We start from the raw sequence: 22,259 nt of genomic DNA, 5'->3' as shown, positions 1-22,259 counted from the left end.
TATCAACCCACTTCAAAAAAATAAAAACACCCCGAAAAATAATACCCGAATAAAAATTACCTTTTACTAGCTAAAATTTACCATTTTTACCGTCGTCGTATTTTCCTCATACTAATAATCCTCCGCACATAATCGTCTCCGAAACCCCTCTAGGGACCAATTAAACTATTTACTCAATGATCGAGACGGTAAAATTCTTATTATAATCAGGCTAGTAAATAAGGTAAAAATATAAGGGTCGGGATGTGACATAAGACATCTGATAAAATATCAGATTAACTCGAGAGATTTAATCTACGGATAAATCAACTTGAGGAAATTAATTCAAAAATTGCTAGGCTTGAAATCAAGCTAGATTACCTCAAAGAAAAATCAAGCTAGATTACCTCAAAGAAAAACAATATCTAATAGATATTGAAAGAAAGTTAGCTCGCACTGAGAATCTTGCAAACAACATTTATCAACAAGCAGTGGAACTAAGAAAAACTCAGGAAAACCTGAAAAAGCTTTTAGAAACTCTTATCTCCAGAATAGGATGAATCAAAGAGTAGATCTAAAAGTAAGACAGGAAGATGTAAAAACTATTAGCTTTGATCGTCCTACAGAAAAATTGTCAGAAAATGTGGAAGCAATAATTCATCAGCAGAATTATAATATCGCTTATCTCCAAGAGATAAGTATTGACCTCGAAATTCAATTTCGAGAGTTACATAACAGAATCTCTTGTTTGCAAAAGATTGTAGAAAAGATGAAGGAAGGAGAAGGCTATGAAAAAATAGATGAAGAATCACTAGCTCAAAATGTAGCTAGTAAAATTATCATAATTCTCCACCCCTACCAGAAAGTAGGCTAAGGTTTAGTGAACCAAAGCTACTTGAATGGAAATCATCAAAATCTACAACCAAGAGAGATATGAAGATGCTGAGTAGAATTCTCAGTAAAAGGAACACAGTTCCGGTACAATTAATAAACGCTTAAGAATTTGAGTATAATGAAATCGAATCTAGTGTGCGAAAAGCATCTGCTCCTAGATTTAGGTTCAATGAGATATATAAAAAAAGATATTTTGTTATGGATTCTCACAGATTCAAGATTCTTGAATTAACAGTTCCAGCCACAGGTGGAGAAATAGATATCAGGTTGATAACTCCAAAGGAAGTAAGTGAAGCTTTCCAGAAAAAGTATTCCTATATGCATATAGGTGTAGTGCAAGTAGGAATAAAGCTCTTAGCCAGAGATGATATTGACTGTTCTGTTCTATGTGTCCTACAAGACGATAGAATAATAGATTTTAAGAAAAGTCTGTTGGGAACAGTAGAAGCTTCTTTGTGCAACCAAGTTGCATATTTTAATGTATTTCCAAATTTCACAACACATCTTAGAGATGCTGCTCACTGTCTAAGACTGAGAATCAAGACAGATGGGATCTCTATGAAAAAAGGAATGATGGAGCTAGCGATAGATTATCGAATCTATTATAAGTTGATAAGCTCAAATGTGACTCCTAATACCAGGTTTCTAAACAGTCCTGGGATTACTACATCTGTTCTCATCAACCCAAAAAATAATTCTCAGGCAAAAACATGTCACAAATTGGCATGAAATAACATTCCCAAGAGAATGAAATCTTACCCCGCCTGTCAGACAGCTTGAAAGCTCCAATGCTTCAATTTATGAAGACATGGGGGGAAAGATAAGCTAGTAATTTCATAAGCATTCATTCACTAATTATGAAGAAGCTAGTACCTTTGGAACTAAATCAGTTTATAATGAGGAATCCCTTGAAGAAGAGGATTCTAAAAGTGTCAAGACCCACCCCGAATTTCATCCTGAAACCCGAAGTAAGTCTTGCGGGGACCACCTCGAAGGAAAGTTTACCGAAAAATCGGCATAACCTCTCTTGAAAATGGACAACCCTTCCTAATAAATACATGCAAACACTTCTAAAAAATCCAAATCCAACCTCAAACTCCTGAAGCATTCGTGCTCCCCAAATCACAACATCTCCCAATTTAATTTCTAACTTAAACAAGAAAATCTCATAGCCAACAGCCACAGTTCAGAGCAACTCTATTTGAAAGGAAATGAACTAGAAATATAAAAATGAGCGGAAGCTACACTATTGACTATGCCTCTTCTCCATATACGTGCGACCTCAACTATGTAATCTTGCAAACTGGGCATTTTTAAAACGAAGAGCCCAGGGGAAAACATTTGAAAACGAAACCTAAGAGTGAGTGGACAAAAATAAATTAACGAATAAAATACTTATGTTTCCCCAAATCAATTTCCAAGGAAAATCGAATGCATGCTGCAAGCGATAAAACTTTTATCTCATAAATGTCGAGCCTCTCAGGCTCTATAATATATGTATGTATTTACACACGTCCATACTCCCTATATAAATTCATGGGTCTATATAGGGCTACTACGCTCGCGTCCAACGCTCACGTCACGCCTTAATGCGGTGCTACACTACGCCATTAAGGTGGACAGACGGGTGTATAAATATGTGCCCATTACCCCTATATGAATTAAACACTCATATAAGGCTACTACGCTCACGTCCAATGCTCACGTCACACCATAATGCGGCTATATGCTACGCCATTAAGGTGGACAGACACATATGGCTAGCTAGTTTTTATATACATACTCTCCTCAATATACATATTTATACTCACCGAAAAATCCCATTTTTCGGTAACTCTCCAAGAGAAACAAAAGCGTCAAAATTAAATGACGTCAAAACTCCAACAATTTTAAATGCTCAACCAAAACTATAGCATGCATATTATTTAAAATAAAAGTCCACTCACAGTATTAGGTCTAAGTCTTCCAATGCTCGGAATACTCCTCGAGTGCTGCCTCTAACTAGTTACACACTCTAGCCAATCTCACGTCTGACGATAAACAGAAAAATAAATTGGTCAGACCGGACTCCATCAACATTAACGGATCGACTACTTCCTAGTTTGACTAGGATTTCCTAGGTTGACCAACAGATAAAAGAATCATTTTCTACTACTAACTTCGCATCCAAAATTTATTCGGTTTCAAACCAAACCTTAACCTAAAATGGAAGTCACACACTATCTCCATGCCTTTAACACACTAAGCAATTCACTTCCAAAATCACCACGAAGCCAATGGTCTAGATTTTAGGGTTACTATGGATAGTAATCATATTAACAAAAATTATTTTATGGTCCCCTATCTCAAGCCAACCAACACCAACAATTTCAACATTTCGTTTCTACCCAACTTCACACAAACAATTACTAAGGGCACCCAAAAGGGTTTCCAAGAATGGAAGTTTCCATAAAAGGGAAAGTTCCCTAAAAAGAGACTTTCTAAATATGGCAGGTTTTCCTAAACCGTAAACTACCACTTACACGAAAAGAAAAGTCGACAAGCTACCTTCACGGATTCTACCGGAATTGCTGCCTCGCTGGAATCCCGATTGCCAGAAATACTCGTTGGATTCCGGTGACTTGCCGGAATTTCGCCATAGCCTCTCCGTATTCTTTAGAACTCTAAGTTCTCGACATGAACACAAACCAAAAATGCATCCAATCAGTCCGAAAATCCACACAACAACTATATAACATCAAAGGAGATCAAGATTACCTTCCATCGATCTCAAGTGCTATCCCAAGAACTCTCCAGGTTGGACTCAATATGTCGGACCCCCAAACGTCCACGACCGCTGCCTCATTCTTCACTGTAACGACACCATTCACCTTGGATCCTCTCCGGTCAAGGGCACCAGACCTCTGCCTTGGTCCCGATCGATATACAACTCCACCCCTGTCTGTCTCCACTTCACACAAAGCTCGCAGGACCTACCAAAACGCTGAAGAACTCGCCAGAAACCACCGAGCGCCGGTCGCCGGAGCTAGGAGCTCGAAACCTGGAAAACACAGAAAAAGGGGTTTTCAATTAGGGCACGATTTGGGGAAAGGAAAGGTACCAACAGGTGAAGTAGGAAGAGAGGAAGATAACCCTACCTCCCACTCGTCACGCCGTGGTCAGAATCTCGAGGATTCGTCGGAAAACAGCCGAGCTTCTCTCCCTCGGATTGGCTTTGAATCGAGCTAACTTCGAGTTCTATGGACCGGGTTAGATAGAAGAGAAGGAGAGGAAGAGATTGGTGGTGGCCTCGTCACCAAAGGTGGCTGGACGGCAGCACTCCGGCGCGGGGGAACGACGGAGAAGAAAGAGAGTGAAGGGAGAGACCGGAGCTCGTGTCAACGCTCCCAATTGGGTTTGACAAAGTCAACCCAGCTCTTTTTCCTTTATACTGAAATCAATGGTCAAGATCGAAACCCGACTCGATCATACGACTAGGATTAAATGAGCAGTTCTAATTTCAGAAAATACTCCAAAGCTCCGAAAATAAACCGAAAATACCGGAGAACCCGTGTCGACGCGAACTACGACATTGAGACCTTAAAAGAAGAATTTGACATTTCCAGAAAAACTCGCAAATAAACTCAAGCGTTAACTTATAAGTTACCGAGCGCGGTTAAATTCTCCAGTAACTCGTGAAATACCTAGTAAATAGGTAAAATTTGGGTCCGGGATGTTACAAAAAGTCCTATGAGAATGTTCCAAGCAAGAGAATTAAGAGAATTAAATGCACAAGCCAAAACTTGTGATTCCCCAGAAGAACTAGAGAAAATCATAAATGAAATTTCTCAAGTTCAACTTGGAAAGAAAAGAGGAAGATTCTTCCTTATCAAGCAGTGAAAGAAGACCTAGAGCCATTAGGAGTGTCGATGGACACAGATGGTGAAAGACAAACTCCTCCAGAAAGTGGGCATACTGTAATACAGAACATCACTAACAATCCTTCAAAAATCATTCGTGAAAAGAATATCAAGCTTCCAAAAGGGCAAGCCCCTACAAGAAGATACGGAGAACGAAGTTCTCAGAAGTATATCCCTACAGAACCCAAATGGGGATAGTCAGTGTCCGAAAGAGGGGTTTATCTGGATCTGGACCAAGTAGGAGATAAAAGAAAGACAATAGACAATTGAGTTGCTAGTTTAAAGCTAACTCAGGCCCTAGTGTTATCCAAATATGCCTACGAGGAAGCTCATGCATATTATGAGTCTACCTTAACTGGAATAGTGCAGAAATGGTACCAGTCCTTCAAGAGAAGTTCTCAATGGACTGATTGGGCAGCAAAAATGGCTCAGACTAATAATCCTTTAGATTTTGCAGTGCCTATCTACGCGCAATTCTGCGGAGATATCACGGGGCATAGTGAGCAATCTAAAGAAAGAGCAAAAGCAAATATTCAAAAATTGAGTATTTGTAACATGAGGTATTTTGAAGAATACACCAATGAGTTTCAAAACTACTACTGCACTATTGGAGACATTGAAAATAATGATTTCATCAGAACTTATTACAGAAAATTGCCAGAACCCTGGAATGATGCAGTAACACAGTCATTAGAAGAAAACCCTCTTCAGTATTTTACTGTAGGAGGAAGGCAAAAAGAGTTAGGGATCTCTTAAGAAAGCAATGCATAGAGAACAGAAAATCCAAAACGGCCAAGAAGCAACTCAGAGGAGTTGAGAATATGTGTCCACAAATTTTGGATACCCTAATGGGGATGTCATATTCCTACAGAAAGAAAACACCGAAGGAAGTTCTCTAGCACCAAGCATGATAAAAAATTTGCTTCTAAAAAGAAGTATAATTAAGTTCAGGAAAAGACCTGGATATAAGAAAGAACAATCTTCTCAAACTTCTCCTAGAAAGAGATTTTTCAAAAGGAAAAAGAAGACCAATTTTTCTTTTAGAGAAGTAAAGAAATACATATGTTGGCTTTGCAAGGCAGAGGGACATTATGCAAATGAATGTCCTAAAAAGGACAAGAGATCCTCTAAAGCCTTAATTGAAGAGTATAATGAAGCAATAGAGTATGCTAATCTAAAAGACTTTGAAGTCGCATATTCTGATGAAGAGAATGAATCAATATATTCTCTTGAGTACCCATCAGATAGTGAGACAGAAAGTACTTCAGAAAACTCTGAAGAAGAAGAAGAAGAAGAAGAAGAAGAAGAAGAAGAAGAAGAAGAAGAAGAAGACTGTCCTATATTTTTATTACAGATACAAAATTGGAAGGAAGAAAACACTGATATTATCAGTACCTTCCATCCCAATCCAGGAAGATTTATTTGTGACTATTGCAAATGTGATGATAATAATACAATTCCCATGTACTGTGAAGATACATGTGAAACTTATCATCGGGAATGTTTTGTTGCAGAACTCAGAAGAAAAACCAAGGATAATGAAGCACATGTCCTGGTAGAAGAGGAATATAATGTATTCCATAAAAAAAGAAAAAACCTTGAAGTGGATATAAAAACGATGAAGTTTGTAACTTCATTAAGTCAGAACAGGGAAATCAAGGAATCTCTTGGTTCTCTCAATTCCAGTTCCAATCCGATACTGGGTCTAGCAAATGACAATCCTCTGGAATCAAAACCTGCAGAAAGAAGGGTCAATCATTTCACAGAATTACTTGATGATCCAAGAAAGCAAGCAAGAATAATGTCAGTCCAGACAAGCATATATAGTAATTATATTACTATAGGACTGAAGTTTCCCAATTACAAAAAATATCATCTACATGCATTTGTCGATACTGGTTCAGGGTTTAGTCTTGCTAAACGATATGCTATCCCTGAAAAATATTGAGAAAAATCTCCAAAGACAATTACTGGAGTTGCAATGGAAGAAAACAACATAGTTATGGATACAATGGCACGAAATGTGCAAGTTTCCTTGGGAGGAGACACTTTTACCATCAAGATTCTTTGGCAGTGTGAAGGTCAGACAACTGATTTGTTGATAGGGAATGACTTTCTTATTCAACAAACAGTAATTCAAACGCAAAAAATGATTGGGTTTGAAAAACATAAAAAATACCATTGGGAATCCCGATTAACAGACGCAGTACGCGTTACCAGTAAAGGATTTACAAACCATTATCAGAAGTCGCCAGCGAAGAGTGGTGATTATACGCCAATTTTAAAGCTAGTCTTGTTGCTACAAGAGCAGCTTAAAAGTCATAAGGAGATATTGGTGAATGAAGAAACAAGTTCAGAAGACTCTGATTCAGAGGAAAGTTCTGAATATCAAATTTCTGACAACGAGAGTTCTGATGGAGAAGAAGAATACATCAGAGAGCATAATCTAAAGGTATATGCTAACAAAGTAGAACAAAAGAAAATACCAACTCTCACAGAAATAGAAAAATTGTTGAAACCAGTAATAAGTGAAGATCCTCAAAAGTATTGGGAAAGAGACCCAATATATTGTCAGCTAAAAATGCATAATGCAAATACTATTTGTCATGTTAAGGCCATCCCTCATTACAGAGAAGAAGATAGAAAAGAAATGAAGAATCAAATCCAAGAACTTCTGAAAAAGAAGTTAATCAGGCTTTCAAACAGTCCTCATCATGCCCCAGCTTTCTTGGTGAGAAATCATGCAGAACAATTAAGAGGAAAAGCTAGAATGATGATCGATTACAGGGATGTAAATAAAAAGACCGTTAAAGACGGTTATCAGATAGCTCAGGTGAGAGTTCTCATCAACAGGCTTAAAGGAGCAAAAATCTTCTCTAAGTTTGATGTAAAATCAGGCTTTTGGCAGGTTAAAATGCATCCTGATTCCATAGCCTTAATAGCTTTTGGAACTCCTCAAGGGCATTATGAATGGTTAGTTATGCCATTTGGTCTTAAGCAAGCCCCGTCTATTTTTCAAAGGAAAATGGATAATATCTTCAAGCCTTACTTAGATTTCTGTTTAGTTTATATAGATGACATTCTTGTCTTCTCCAAAACTATGAATGAGCATCTAAAGCATCTTGAACAGGTGTGTAAACTTATTGTCGAAAAAGGAATCATTCTTGGACAGAAGAAGATTCATCTTATTAAATGTGAAATTGATTTCCTTGGCATTCATGTTAAGGATGGAGAGATTCGTCTCCAAGACCATATTGTTAAGAAAATCAGCCAATTTCCAGACATAATCCCAAATGCAAAGTCTCTACAGAGATTTTTGAGAGTTGTTAATTTCGCCAGAGATTTTATTCCACAAGTTAGTGGTCTAACTGCTCTCCTCTCTCCAAAAACAAGTTTTAAGAAGAAATGGTCTTTCACAGCTGATGACAGTAATACTGTCAGAAAGATTAAAGAGTTAACAAAAAGCATTCCTCCTCTACAGTTACTTGAAGAATGAGATCTGATCATTTTGCAAACTGATGCAAATGATTATTATTGGGCAGGAGTTGTTTTAGCTGTTGCTCCAAACAGAAATCATGAAAAGATTTGTAAATTTCTATTAGGAAAGTTTAACGCAGCAGAGTTAAACTATTCTACTGGAGACAAGGAAGTCCTTGCCCTAATTAAAAGCATTAAGGGTGCTGAGGCATTCTTAGAAAATAAATTTGTAGTTAGAACTGATAACAAAAGAGTCAAAAACTTCAAAAACTACAAATTAACTGATGCTGCTGATAGGGGAAGAGTTCTGAGATGGCAAATGTTTTTAACCCAATATGAATATGATGTTGAAACGGTTGCAGGTGACAAGAACTATTTGCCCGACGCTCTCACAAGAGAAATGGCGATGTTTGAAAGAGAAGGTCGCAATCCTAGAAGTCGAAAACCAGAATCAGAAGAAAAGAAGCTTTGGGAAAGATTCAAAAGCGGTGATAATATTGTAGGACCGCTCCATGACGGACCAAGTTATCAGTATATTGTTTCTTATGGAGCTGCTGAATCCAGTCATGCTTTAAGAATCAAGCCTAAACCTGAAAAAGATGGTTGCTCCAGTCATTCAGGTGGTACTAATGAAGATAAACTCATAAATGAGTTTTTGCTGTGTCCGAAAGGATCAGTCTTAACTGACCAGTCTCAGGGGAAAAGACTGGATAGCCCGTCTCAAACGGCAGACGGTAAAGACATATCAAGTCCGTTAATGGTTGCTGCTTTGCCAAAAAGCAGAAGAGACCCTCTCAAGGCAGATAAGTCACCTTTAGTTACTGGAAAAAAGGTTATTCACGATCAACCTCTGAAGATCTTTCAGAGACCAGTTTTCAGGACTGAAAGGCTATTGCCCTTTAAGCAGAAGATTATTATTGATAATATTCTGTATTCATTCTATGAAGAAAATGAAGCTCACTTGCTTCAAACACTAAAGGCTTTAATTGAAGAAATGTATGGATTCCATACAAAAGACAAAGGTGTTCTTGCAGAATCTTCCAAGGTTGAATACCTCGAAAATCCTGAAAGTGCTAAAATTCCTATTTTAACTTTAAAGGAACCTGAATGGTATAAATTCCATAACCTCTTAGGTGAAAGGAAAAATATTCTGCCTGGCACATTATCAATAGCCCCTGACCCATATTATGGGAGATATCTGGTTGACGTTCAAACAGAACATCCTCAGAAGCACAAGCTATGGCTTGTAGAAAACGGTTTTGTTCATAATTTGTGGACAAAAACCAATGAAGATCTGAAGGGCCTTTCAGAAATAATATCTGAAGCAGTTAAGAATATCAGACTTGATGGTTGTATCCTAAGGTTAAAATTCATTTCAACTCCGCCAGAATGGACAGTGGTAAATAATCAAATGAATTATATCTCTCCATATCATCTTGTCAGATTAATCCAAAGTCCGGTTCAAAAGCCAGCTATTGCCAATGGAAATGGAAGACCAAATCAAAGCATTCCTTGGATGAAAGCCATGACCATAGCAATTATTAAAGACGTGGTTTTAAGAGACTATGATTCAAGTCTTTTAGCCAGTGGAGAAAAAATTATGGTCACCTGTTACAATCACCCTTCACCAGAGAACTGTGACTTTTTCACAACTCTTATGAGGAAAGAAGTGGACTGCACTCTGGCTACCACTACGTGGTTAGAAAAAGTGGAGACTGAAGATAAGTATAGAATTTCCTATCCCTATGATTCAGACCTCGACGATGGAGATATAGACACGGCACGCGACTGGGAATATAGTGGTCCCAACTCCTCAGTGGGATATTCTGAAGATCCAGAGACATATCACAACATTGTGAATATGCTGGAAAGTTGAGTGGCTGCCGACGCTTCAAGACAAATGGCTTTTCTTTTGGTAAAACGAAAGTAGCTGCCAGCACTTAAAAGCTTTCGACTTTACTTTTTCAAAGGTAAAGTTATCAGGATAGGATTCCTCCTGTCCACCACTATGAATAAGTGTGTTTTAATTCATGTTTGAGTTCCGCTCTCTATATAAGAAACCTCAAACTTCAATAGGAAGGCATCGAAGAAGGAACCTGAAACAGAAATCTGAAATTTTCTCAACCTTTCTTAAGAAGTAAGAAAGTCAGTATACAGTCTTTAGAATAGAGTGAGAATAATAAGAGTGTTTTGAGAGTGAAGTCTGTAATCATCTAGTGTGGTGTGCTGTAAATTTACAAGTAAGTACTTGTGTTTATATTTAACTTTATGAGTAGTTAAACAACCTTTAGCTGTTTACCTGAGAGCAAGGCTCTGAGTTTGGTATTTGTATTTATGTTAAATAACTTCTACCTTTTGCCCTATAATCCGTCAAAAAAAAAAAAAAATTTTGTGCCTTTTTGTTTCGTTGTTTTACGATTACTTTACTTTGTAAGTGATTAGGCTTGCCCACACTAAGACAGCAGTGATTCCGCCATGATTAGTAACCATTAGACAGGAGGTCGTTAGGTGAAATATTGACATGTTGAAAGCTAGTTCTTAGGAAAAGCTTGGTCTAGTCCTTTAAGAGTAGGGTTTAAAAAAAAAAAAAAAAATCTTTTTGTAACGGAAAAATAGTGGTTTAACAGTTTTTTTTTAACTAGAGGACTTTCTAGATGAGAAATCAAAACCTTCATGACTATATAGATGAAATTTAAACCTTGAGGACTAAGTAGATGAGTTGTGTAAACCTTAGGGACTAAACAAAGGTTAATTCTTTTTAAAAACAATTAAAAACATATTATTAAATCCAACATCATCATCATTATCATCATCACATGACCATAATAACATTTGGTTCAAAAGTGAATCTTGGTGAGATTTACTCACCTAATATCCCGCTGCAAATTCCACAAGACGACAATAGCAAGCCAAAACACAATTTCACAAATCACCTAAAATCACACAATTAAAACCTTAGTAACTAAAATACTATAGGTTTACACAATACTCTTAAACTAACCCTTAGTTCAAGGGAGGACAATTTTCCAAAGTCGTCGAACTTAGCGACCCAAAATGGCTGCCTCTAATCCTCAAACCCTAATTCAAACCTCAACCAAGTCTAATAACAAACTTAAAGTCCTAACATACAAGCATTGCTCACAAACTAAAAATTCTACATCTCAATAAGCTCACCACAACAAGAGTTAGCTAAAACACAGCAAACTAAGCCACAAACACTACCGGACGCGCTGCCACGCGCCGCCACAGGCAGGGCGAGTGGGCCCCACGTGCCACCACAAACTTCCGAATTTGAGAGAACTCTCAACAGCAAAGTTGAAACTTGAAACAAGGGGAACAACTTTCATACCTGAGGCTTCAACCAATTTTGGCCGGAACCGGCCGGAAACTGCCCCGAAACAGCAACCTGAAATCAAACTACAAAACCTACAAATCCGGCCTCAAAACCTCAAAAACTTGCTTCAATCTATGCCTAGCCACAACTAGAAGGAGGAGAGGATCAAAACTCACCTAAGGATGCCCCTCGTCGCCGCCGGAAACGGCAAGTCCGACCGGAGACACAACAGCTCTCTTTTCCGGCCAAAAGCTCTATTTTCTGGCTTGCTGCCCCGCCCCACACCAGCCCAGAATGACGCCCGGGTGAGTCGACCAAGACGAACGGCGGTCCAATCGGTGGCCGGACGGCGGAGATAGCTCCGGTCAAAGTTTGGTGTGCAGGTGAGGTCGGGAGAGGAAGAGAGAGAAGAGAGAGAAGAGAGTGAGCTGATTTTAGGGTTCCCAAGAAAAAACTCCCACACACATTTTTCTACTTATACACTTTCTAAACTCGGAAACTAACTTCCTCTTACCAAAACTTTCTCATACGACACCCGAATTACACGTGCCGCGTGTTTACGAACTTGTATCGCCAAACTCTACAACTTTCATGAAGGAAGTTTTTGCAAATAACTTACTGAAACTAAAGTCAACTTTTGGCCTCTTAAAAGTCAAAGCAAAGCACCTTAAAATTTAATCCTGAAACTTCAACTTCGCACAAAGTAAAGAATTTCCATAAATAATCCTTCATTAATTATGAGAGTAATACAACGAAAATTGATATGAAAATCTAGGGTATTACAAATCCAATAGTTAGAAATTATCCAAGCAACATAAATCTAAGTAAAAAAGCCAAATTCGAGAACAAGAGAACATTTGTGGCATTACCGAAATTTGTAAAAGCATGATTCTCGGTCAATTTTGGATATTATAACATGTACCAACTAACAAATAGAAGCATGACGTACTGCATGACTCTCTGCCACTCTGTCAAACCTACAAGTACCTCCCATACATTGATCCACTGGTTTGGAAGGCTATATGGGGTATGCAAATCTCTACCAAAGGTTAAGATGTTTTGGCAAATATGAGCTGAGGAAATATGGTAGAGAAGACGGCCTTCTATGGCATATTTGTCCAAGATTAGAGACATTTGACTAACAACATTGGATCTTGAACATTCATAAACACTATAAACATGCATAAACCTTTTTTGCTGTATCAAACATAAACATTAAATTTTAAGGATCAAACCAGCGTTAGTCCATCTTGTTTACTCAATCACCAGCTCTCTTTGTTACTTATATCTTCACACTTACTCTAAGAAATTTTGGTCTAATGGGACACAAAACATAAAAATACAAAAAAATAAAATTAATTAAATTTAATTTCTATAAATTACAATGGTGTTATCGACAAGATTTCAAATTTTGAAATCGTTGCGTGATAGTCTTACCGTCTAAACTAGTAAACATGTTTTTCTCGTTATCACAAATTAAACAATTATTCATAAATTGTCACCCATTCAACTCTGTAACGCAATCTTCACAATATTTAGAACAGAAAAGACTCTCTCTACATTTACGTTCAAAGCTCATGATCAAAGGCATTGTTGGGGTTGAAGGTACGTATATTGACTGTTGTTTAGAAACGAGAAGAAAGTTAGTGTTTATGTTTCAACCCCAAGGCACTAGAGAATGTTGAACCTATACCTACAAATGTGCGAGAGGTGGACATCCTTATGCTGGATGGTACAACATAAGCTTTTCATGTTACCGATTTGTTCCAGCACTGCCTTGCTAAGAGTGCCATTGTGCCAAACTTTACACCTAAGTTCTCTGCTCGATCACTAGGTATGGTTGCTACCTCAGGTAATGTTCTGGTTCTCAAAGAGAGTGGGCAACTTGAATTTAAACTCCGGAAAAAAAAGAGGAAGTCCTTTGAGGTCAAATAATAAGAACCTGTTACAGCGAAGAGAGCTGGTCTTCGGTGGTTTACGGTTAGGGTATCCCCTAATTTATAGAACATTTATCTATATATTACGTTCCATTATTCCACCATTTCTTTCAAATGTTGCAGACGAGGATGAACATAAATGCTTCAACTGTAACCAGTTTCATAGTCTCCTACTACCCAAACTTGCAGAATTTGAAAGCTCCACCTGAACCTAGGCCAGGCCCCCTAGAGATCCGGTCACGCTGACGTCATAACTAACGGACTCACCTACCACCGTTATAAACTCCAAACGAACCGAGCCGTATCTCCGTTTCGACATTACGTCAGCATCCGGATGAAGAGGTTCAAAACCAAACTCACCAACCCCGGGCGGACCCCACCGAGAACACACGTCGGCGTTGAAAAGTTTGGTTGGAGGTAGGAGAGGACGAACCCGGAGAGACGCCGTCAGGAGGCGCGAGTCGTGTCAAGAGTTGGTGGACTACTGCTGCGGCTACTAATTACGATTACAGTGGAAATGGAAGAGTTGGCTGCCTCGAATCTTATCTGCGTCTTCTTCTTCTACTTTTGTTAATGGGTCACCGTCTCACCAACTTAGCATTTTGCATTGCTCTAAACAATCACCAACTCACGCCAACAAAAGCAGACCACAACCGGAGAGCGCATCCGCCATCTTGTTTAAGAAAAGATCCGAGATAGCCGCGTGTCCCTGTCTTACCAACTCTCTTGCTTCCTAAATCATGGATATTTATTTCTAATCAATCACATCACTTTCTTTTTATTTAACTGTGTTATCAAACTAATATATGTGAGGCTTTCTTAGATGACTGTACGTGCTCTTCAATATTAAATAATTTACATATTTATATAATTATCACAAATAAAAAAATCATAATTATACATTAACTTGTTTTTGTTTTCAATTTAAACTTATTTACTTTCCTAAAAAATAATAGTTTACCATTTCAAATTAAATTGTCAGAGCCAGTACCATTTGGTTTAGCGGCATAGTCTTCCTTTAGTAAATGAGAGGTTGTGAGTTTGACTCACGAAGTTATAATATTGTTTACCTGATAAAAAAAAATTGTCTAAAATAGAAAGTTAAAAATTAACAAAATGATTAGTAAAATTATATTTTCTAAAAGTAATGACACTTCTAAACCGGTAGCTAGTGACAAAATTTTCAAACCATGTAAATGCTAAGCAGTTCATTGCGTGAGAGTTTTCAATTTGTGGCGTGTATCTATATATATATTATGTAAACGGTTATGATTAGAAGTTATTAATATAGATACATAATGGTTCTAACATATAAATAGTTTTAAATATCCAAGTTTACCCATGTACTTGCAGTCTTGCACCGTCGTGTATAAAATCGTTTTTGGTTCTTTGCATGTATCTCTGAGTCGTAATCTGGTATGTATTCACTAGTTTTAAGAAGAACACGCGTATTTTAAATTGTAAGCATTGAATAACGAAAATTGTTTTTGAAAACTTTAAATGAAATGAGTTTAAATTTATACAAAAGAAATAATTAGGCTACTAAATTGAGTATTAACATATTTATATTTCCATTAAATAACCATTCAAAACAATTGATATTGGAGAGTGTAAAATTGGGAAGGCCTTTTATTTTTGGAAAGTAAACAAAACCGATTAGGAAACGCATTTCCATGGATTGAATTCTGAGGTGGCATAGGGTGATTGAGAGAAAGTTGGCAGGCGCGGTAGGTGAGTGACAGATATGCTCTGGGCTTGATCATTCACGTAGTACTTTTACATAGTGCTTCATAACAACTCCAAACCCCCATTACCTCTTTTCTTCTTCTTCTCACCGACCACCATCTTCTCGCTTGTGTCTCTCAAAGGTTCCTTTATTCCCGCCTCTGCTGCGTCCAACACTCCATTGTCTCTCAGGTACGTACATACAAATCCATCATTTGCCATATTTCTTAATCCCACTTGAACTCAATCTTCGTCAGCGAAATATATATATGGTTTAATGTTTGATCATTTGATATTATTTGGTTGCAGAAGCCAACAACATGGCGGTGGTGAACGTGACCGTTAAGGAGTCGACGATAGTGAAGCCGGCCGAGGAGACCACCGAGCCGCGGTCGCTGTGGAACGCCAACGTCGACCTTGTGATTCCCAGTATCCACACCCCCAGCATCTACTTTTACCGCCCCAACGGCGCGTCCAACTTCTTCGATCCGCGCGTGCTCAAACACGCGCTGTCGAAGGTGCTGGTGCCGTTCTACCCCATGGCGGGGCGTCTGAAGCGCGACGACGACGGTCGTATCGAGATCAATTGTAATGGCGAGGGCGTGCTGTTTGTCGTCGCCGAGAGTAGCTCCGTCATCGATGATTTTGGCGACTTTGCGCCGACTCTTGAGCTCCGGAAGCTCATCCCCACCGTTGATTACTCTGCCGGGATTTCGTCGTATCCGCTCCTCGTTTTGCAGGTACTTATACGTATTTTTGCATTTATGATCATAATATTATTAATTTGGTTGGTAGTATTTGTAGAATGTAGATCAAAGTTGGTCACCAATTTCGAGTGATTCTACACTCATAATCACGCGTTTATTTTGATTTCATACAAAAGTTGGCAAGCAGATGTGCTATTAGCACTACAGTACGTTTTTTGTTTTTTTGTAGTTGTTTTTTTTTTTTGTTCGAATTACATATTCTCATTTTCTATATTTTCTCTTGTCAAGTGTAATTCTCATTTTCTATATTTTCTCTTGTCGATATTAGTAAAACATGAGTTTCTTTTCAAATGTTCTGTAATATTATGACCGATAGTCTGTATACTTTTCATTTCTAGTTTTTGAAGTTTCATATAAAATTTTAGATAGTTAATAGTTTGATGAAATACAGATAATTTTGAGTAAAATTTTATTAAGTTACGTTAGGCTATAAAATACAAATAAAACTTTTGTTTTATAGATAGAAAATCAACCCTTTAGAAGATCATTAGCCTCTTACCCGTGCATAGGGGATAAAAAAAATAGAATTAGTATACTTGAACTGCTCCATTTATTTTTTGTAGATAACTACACTAAAAGTGGGATGAAACTACCCTTCTTTTTTTTCTTCTCCTATTCCAGTGGAGTTTTATAGTCAAGCTCATAATAACTATAATTTTTATTCTTTAAGAATTTTCTGCAACCTTAGTTTTTTGGGCAATTGAAAAAAGATTTCATCAAAGACACCAAAACCATACATGACTTTCTAATAGTAGAGATAGAGATTCGATTGCACGAGATACTGTTTTTTGCTAGTGGGTGATATTGTTTAGGGAAAGTAATGATTGGATTTTGGATTTTGGCTTGCGGAATTTCTAGTGCATGGTTGGTGCACCTTCAGTGGGTGAAATTAATTAGAAAGTAATGACCAATATCATATAGAACTAGATAGAACTAAGCACCAAAAGACAATGATGTGATATTAATAATGTTTTTTTCTTTCTTTCCTTTTAGTTGCAAAGGACCTAATCAGTGTTTTGACTTTTGGTTAATCTTTGTGTTATCAAAATGTAAAGAATCATTGTTGATCTTAGCTAGATTTGCAGCTAAACTAGTCATTACAATGGCCACTGCAACCAGAAACTTATCCAAGTGGTTTTTCACTATTTTAGACCCTTTGTTTGTTAATACACTAATTAACGGAGTGATGCCTAGAAAACCTGGAATTTGAACCCCTTCATGCCATTTCATTTTAAGGAAATTCCTTAAAACTTGGACCAGACTTTTTGTAAGCTTAAGAGGTTCAATTTTTTTCTTAGTCAAACAAGTGGTCAGATATCAGATGAAAGTTCTTGCCCAAGAAATATTATTCATTTCAACTATTCGTTGAAAATTTCAATATTTGACCTAGCAAATTTTACCCCCAAGGAAAAGTAGCAGCCTTTGTATTGACGTGTTAAGGTGATGGATTAAAAGAACTTTTGAAGTTTGAACATGTCACCCATTGGACTTGGTTGAATGATTCCAGGTATGCTTATATGTTCTGTAACTATGTATCATTTCAATTGTCTGACCAATGATGTTCCTTACCATTAGTTCTTTATCTTTAGTCTACTTACTAACTCCTATTGGAAATCTTATTAGGGACCATTAGGTATGAGTGTATGGCCACTTAACTTGAACATGGGTTACATGTTGTAGTATCCTTCGAGTCTTTTTTTTATTGATGAATCAGCCTATGTCGATTGTAACACATTCAGAGTAAGAACTGGTGGTTTAAGAGAGTATTCTGATACTTCTGGGTTACATATGAATACATTATTTTGGTTCATATATGAAGAAATAGGTTGGTGTTGAAAAATATAGGGCTGGTGCATGGTCATGACTCGTGAGCTGTTTACACATTAGTTTATAACTTGCTTGCGAAAACTGATTATCATCCTTTTGGTTACTTGTATAGAAGTACATGGATATATTGGTTTTTTTTTATTCAGGGCATTGCTTTGAATTTGGAGAGTTGGTATGATATGCATAGTAGGATTCTTCCTTTTAGTTTGTCATTTTGCCATTGGGATAAGATCAATTCTTTTGAACCAACTGAGATCATCCTATTCTATGTTGATGAAGACGTTTTTATATTTGGGGTTCAGAATTACAAAACAGCTTCTGTTTATCATAAAATTTCAAGTACCACGCATTTTCTGGGTCAATTGAAAGAATATGCCAAAGTTTAACTCAAAGTTGGGGGATTATTAAACAGATGAGCTTACTAGGTCCTGGATTTTTTCTGTGCAGGTCACTTACTTCAAATGTGGTGGAGTGTCGCTTGGTGTTGGCATGCAACATCACGTTGCAGATGGATTTGCTGGTCTCCACTTCGTGAATACATGGTCTGATATGGCTAGAGGTCTTGACCTTACAATTCCACCATTCATCGACAGGACATTGCTTCGTGCCCGAGACCCACCTCAGCCTGAATTCCATCACATTGAATACCAACCTGCTCCCCCCATGAAAAATCCCCAGCAGAGCACAAAACCTGGTGCGGAGGAGACAACTATTTCCATCTTTAAATTGACTCGAGAACAACTCAACACTTTGAAAGCCAAGTCTAAGGAAGATGGCAACACTGTCAACTATAGCTCATATGAGATGTTGGCAGGTCATGTTTGGCGATGTGTATGCAAGGCGCGAGACCTTCCTGATGATCAAGACACCAAATTATATATTGCAACTGATGGCAGGTCCAGACTGCAACCCCCACTCCCACCTGGTTACTTTGGCAATGTGATTTTCACAGCCACACCTATTGCTGTAGCAGGGGATCTCCAATCAAAACCAACATGGTATGCGGCAAGCAAGATTCACAATGCTTTGGTGCGAATGGACAATGATTATCTTAGATCTGCTCTTGACTACCTTGAGCTTCAGCCTGATCTGTCAGCCCTTGTGCGTGGGGCACATACTTTTAGGTGTCCTAATCTCGGGATTACTAGTTGGGTTAGGCTGCCAATTCATGATGCTGATTTTGGTTGGGGTCGACCTATTTTCATGGGACCAGGTGGAATTGGATACGAGGGGTTGGCATTCGTAATACCAAGTGCAACTAATGATGGGAGTTTATCAGTTGCCATTTCCCTGCAATCTGAACATATGAAATCATTTTCGAAGCTGCTGTACGACATATAATGAACAAAGTGGCTAAGGATTCTAGTACGGTTTGAACCACCACTGCCGCTCATCTTCAGGTTGGCCAAACATTTTCTGAAGTGGTTATGTTTCTCTCCTGGTGCTTCAGTCCTCGTACTGGGTGCAAATCAGTATGATACTTATGTGAGTTCACATTTTGTTGAAACCCGAAGTGGGACAAATGCTGTACACATATTAATGACTCTGAAAAAAACATTTGCGCTACTAATTGATATTGGGTTTACAATAAGTATCATTTTGCTAAAGCTAGACAACAGCACTACAGCAGTTGTAGTATTAGTTGTTACATGATTCGTCAGATTTTGGTCCGATTTGTCTGAATTTTATAAGCGAATTGCTTTAGTAGAATAATCTATCAGTGTCATGCAAGTAGTTCTGCAGATAGAGTTCTCCCACTATGGAATCGAAGTTCTCTTGGTAAAACACAGAGCATGTCGAAGTCCTGCTCCTTTGATCCTTTTCTCAAGTCACAATACTTGCTTCAAACTAGTTTTCATTCTCGACGGGAGAGAGTACATAATATTACAGTACAACGAATCTCTTTGAGTAATGGAAAATACATGATAACACGAATATATAGAAAAATCGAGGGACCATTTGATCGACGACAATTATTCAAAAACTTGCACACTATATATGTAACCTAGTAGCAACACGCCAGTGCTGCGAACTCATGAATGAAGCTAGTGAGATATAAACAATCTTCAAACACACGTACCTAACAAACACGAAAAGGCCTTGCCATGATCGAGTTGATCCAATTAAGGACACTCAAATGCAAACTCGACTGTGTGTCATCAACTCATCATCAAAAGACCACCCCAAAAGAAACTAGGAGAAAATTTCCCAACAAGCTGATCACACTCGGTATATATATAGACCTGTTTCTAATGGATCAGAACATCTTAGAGAAATTTTAAGGAAAGAACCATTAGAACCAAACTGAAGCTTACGTGCAACATGGTTTTTGCAATGTGATAAGGGCGGGGTGTTGCACTACTTTTCTCTTGACGGGGGCGATGAGCAACATTTCCACCACCATATACTCCTGTCTTCCCTCTTTTTCCCTTTTCTGAAACAACCAAATCTCCTTGTTCTTTGTTGCTTCCTCTTCCATAATCTTCTTCTGATTCATTCAGTCTTACACCTTCAATTGTGTTGGCTGCTTCTGTTAGATTTATGAATGGAATTATAGGGGTATGTGCCACAAAAAACAACTACAAACTTACATAAGTTTGGAGTGATTCTTACCATGGATAGTTTCTTTTCCTTGTAGCCTTGAGAGGTTAATTAAATCACCTTGATGAGGTTCCAATTGGAAAGAGCTATTTCTGATGGCCAAGCTTGATAGGATCATCAACAGCAACCATGCAAGTAATTTTCTCTTCATTTTTTCAAGTTTGGGATAGCTAGGGGTAGGAGTAGCTAGTTTATTTTGATAGGATAGGGACAGACAATTAAAAATTTAAAATGCTAGGGCCTCTAGCATAACTTTCTAACATGATGAGGGAATCATAAAAGTGAAGCAGCTGGCATATCATTCACAATTTAGGTATAATACCATTCCCAAACGAGTGTAGAAGGAACTGGGGAATGATATTGCATATATCCAAGAGCAGCAGCATTTTGGAAATTAATGGCAGCATTATTCCAAAACCATATGTATATCACTTTTCTTATAGAGGAAGAAATTGTTGGTATTATTGTCAAGTTTACCAGTAGCATGACCATCAAAGACTCCACATCAATGTGGACAGGGCTTTTAGGATTAAAATTAGACAAGGAGGTTAATGTGGACAGGGCACCAACGACGTAAAGCTAAGCAGATTTTTGTTCAAAAACAACCAGAAAAATCAGATAATGGGAAGCAAGTGATGGTGGATAATACTCATCCGGCGATGCGACCTTGAAGAAGGTCCGTCTTTTGCTGGTAAGTCTCCATCTCCTAATCCTATTGATATACAACTAATGGAGAATCCATGTGGTACTGGTGGTGATTTAGTTGAGCATGAGCTGCTCACTATGGTCGCTGGGGTTACTACTATTCAGCAAACAATAGAGGATAATCATAATACTACTAGTGTTGAGCAAAACATGGTAGTAACACATGTCCCTCAGATTGTGTCTGAGCAGAGAGGGGGTGTAGATGAGCAAGAGACAATTAGAGAGCGAAATGAAATTTTGATTGACAATAATAATATAGATTCTGCTTTGGTAGTATCTAGTGTTCATCAAACCAAGTTTTGTTGGGGTGATTTAGACAATGAAGAACCCTTTGGTCATCATACATATACCCAAATTGATAGGGTGAGTCATTTGAGTTCCTGGTATGATGAGGGTGAAATTTTGGAAGATGAGAATCTGCTCAAGTCTCTCCCGAAGTCTCAAAAAAAAAAAATGAAGACCAAAAAGGATTCACAAGACCCTTATCCTGCCCGTAATCGGACTCCTGTTGTGTGCCTTGATCTTTGATGTGATCAGCTCTCTACTCTTCTTTTTCATGTTTTGGTTGCCTTTTGGTTTTGCTATTTCTTTTCTAAGAGATTTTGGCTCCATGTCCCCATCTTAAGTTATATCTTCTTTATTTAATAAAATTTTCTAAGAGGAAGTAAAACTTTGAATCGGTTCTTGTCATGAACTCATGATGACTGTGTTAGCAGAGGAATCGATCAGTTGGTGTATGCTAGTAGTCCAGTAGTCCTGCATAATGCAGATAGAGTTCTTCCGGATCCAGTGAGGAAGTTCTCTAGTGAAACATAAAGTGTGTTGAAGTCCTGCTTCTTTATAAAACATTTTCACAATCCTTTAACTAGTTTTCTTTCTCTAAGAGAGAGAGAGAGAGAGAGAGAGAGAGAGAGAGAGAGAGAGTACATAAAATTACAATAGCATACAACCAATCGTTTTGATGTAATGGAAAATATATGATTAGCAAAATCCAGGAACCAGTTGTATATGTCCTGCTTCCTCAATATAATTAAAGTGAGATATAATCACTCTTCTAACATACACCTAATAAACATGAAAAAGCCTTCATAAGACCGATCGAGTCGATCCAACC

At 37.9% G+C, this 22,259-nt stretch overlaps 2 protein-coding genes across 2 annotated transcripts; one reads left to right on the top strand and one right to left on the bottom strand.

The window, feature by feature from the left end:
* The first annotated feature begins 15,411 nt into the window (after positions 1-15,411).
* On the top strand, positions 15,412-19,498 carry LOC101298438 (shikimate O-hydroxycinnamoyltransferase-like). Its single transcript, XM_004303183.1, has 3 exons — positions 15,412-15,437; positions 15,558-15,985; positions 18,287-19,498. Exons 2-3 carry the CDS (start codon positions 15,566-15,568, stop codon positions 19,178-19,180), a joined length of 1,314 nt encoding a protein of 437 aa, XP_004303231.1. The 5' UTR covers positions 15,412-15,437; positions 15,558-15,565; the 3' UTR covers positions 19,181-19,498.
* A 181-nt stretch (positions 19,499-19,679) lies between these two features.
* On the bottom strand, positions 19,680-20,591 carry LOC101309659. Its single transcript, XM_004305425.1, has 2 exons — positions 20,453-20,591; positions 19,680-20,369 (listed from the first exon to the last, which is right to left on the bottom strand). The coding sequence occupies exons 1-2, from the start codon at positions 20,589-20,591 to the stop codon at positions 20,107-20,109; spliced, it is 402 nt and encodes a 133-aa protein (XP_004305473.1). The 3' UTR covers positions 19,680-20,106.
* Positions 20,592-22,259: the final 1,668 nt, after the last annotated feature.

The sequence above is a fragment of the Fragaria vesca genome, linkage group LG6 (assembly GCF_000184155.1).
Source record: "Fragaria vesca subsp. vesca linkage group LG6, FraVesHawaii_1.0, whole genome shotgun sequence".
Lineage (NCBI taxonomy): Eukaryota > Viridiplantae > Streptophyta > Magnoliopsida > Rosales > Rosaceae > Fragaria > Fragaria vesca.
Note: the sequence above shows the minus strand (reverse complement) of the source record. Positions and strands in the feature narration are given on the sequence as shown.

Bases quoted from the DNA above. Each gene is read 5' to 3' on its own strand.
- LOC101298438 (XM_004303183.1), top strand. From the start codon at position 15,566: ATGGCGGTGGTGAACGTGACCGTTAAGGAGTCGACGATAGTGAAGCCG. The intron at 15,986-18,286 runs GTACTTATACGT...TTTTCTGTGCAG, and splicing joins ATCCGCTCCTCGTTTTGCAG to GTCACTTACTTCAAATGTGG.
- LOC101309659 (XM_004305425.1), bottom strand. From the start codon at position 20,591: ATGAAGAGAAAATTACTTGCATGGTTGCTGTTGATGATCCTATCAAGC. The intron at 20,370-20,452 runs GTAAGAATCACT...TAAATCTAACAG, and splicing joins AGGAAAAGAAACTATCCATG to AAGCAGCCAACACAATTGAA.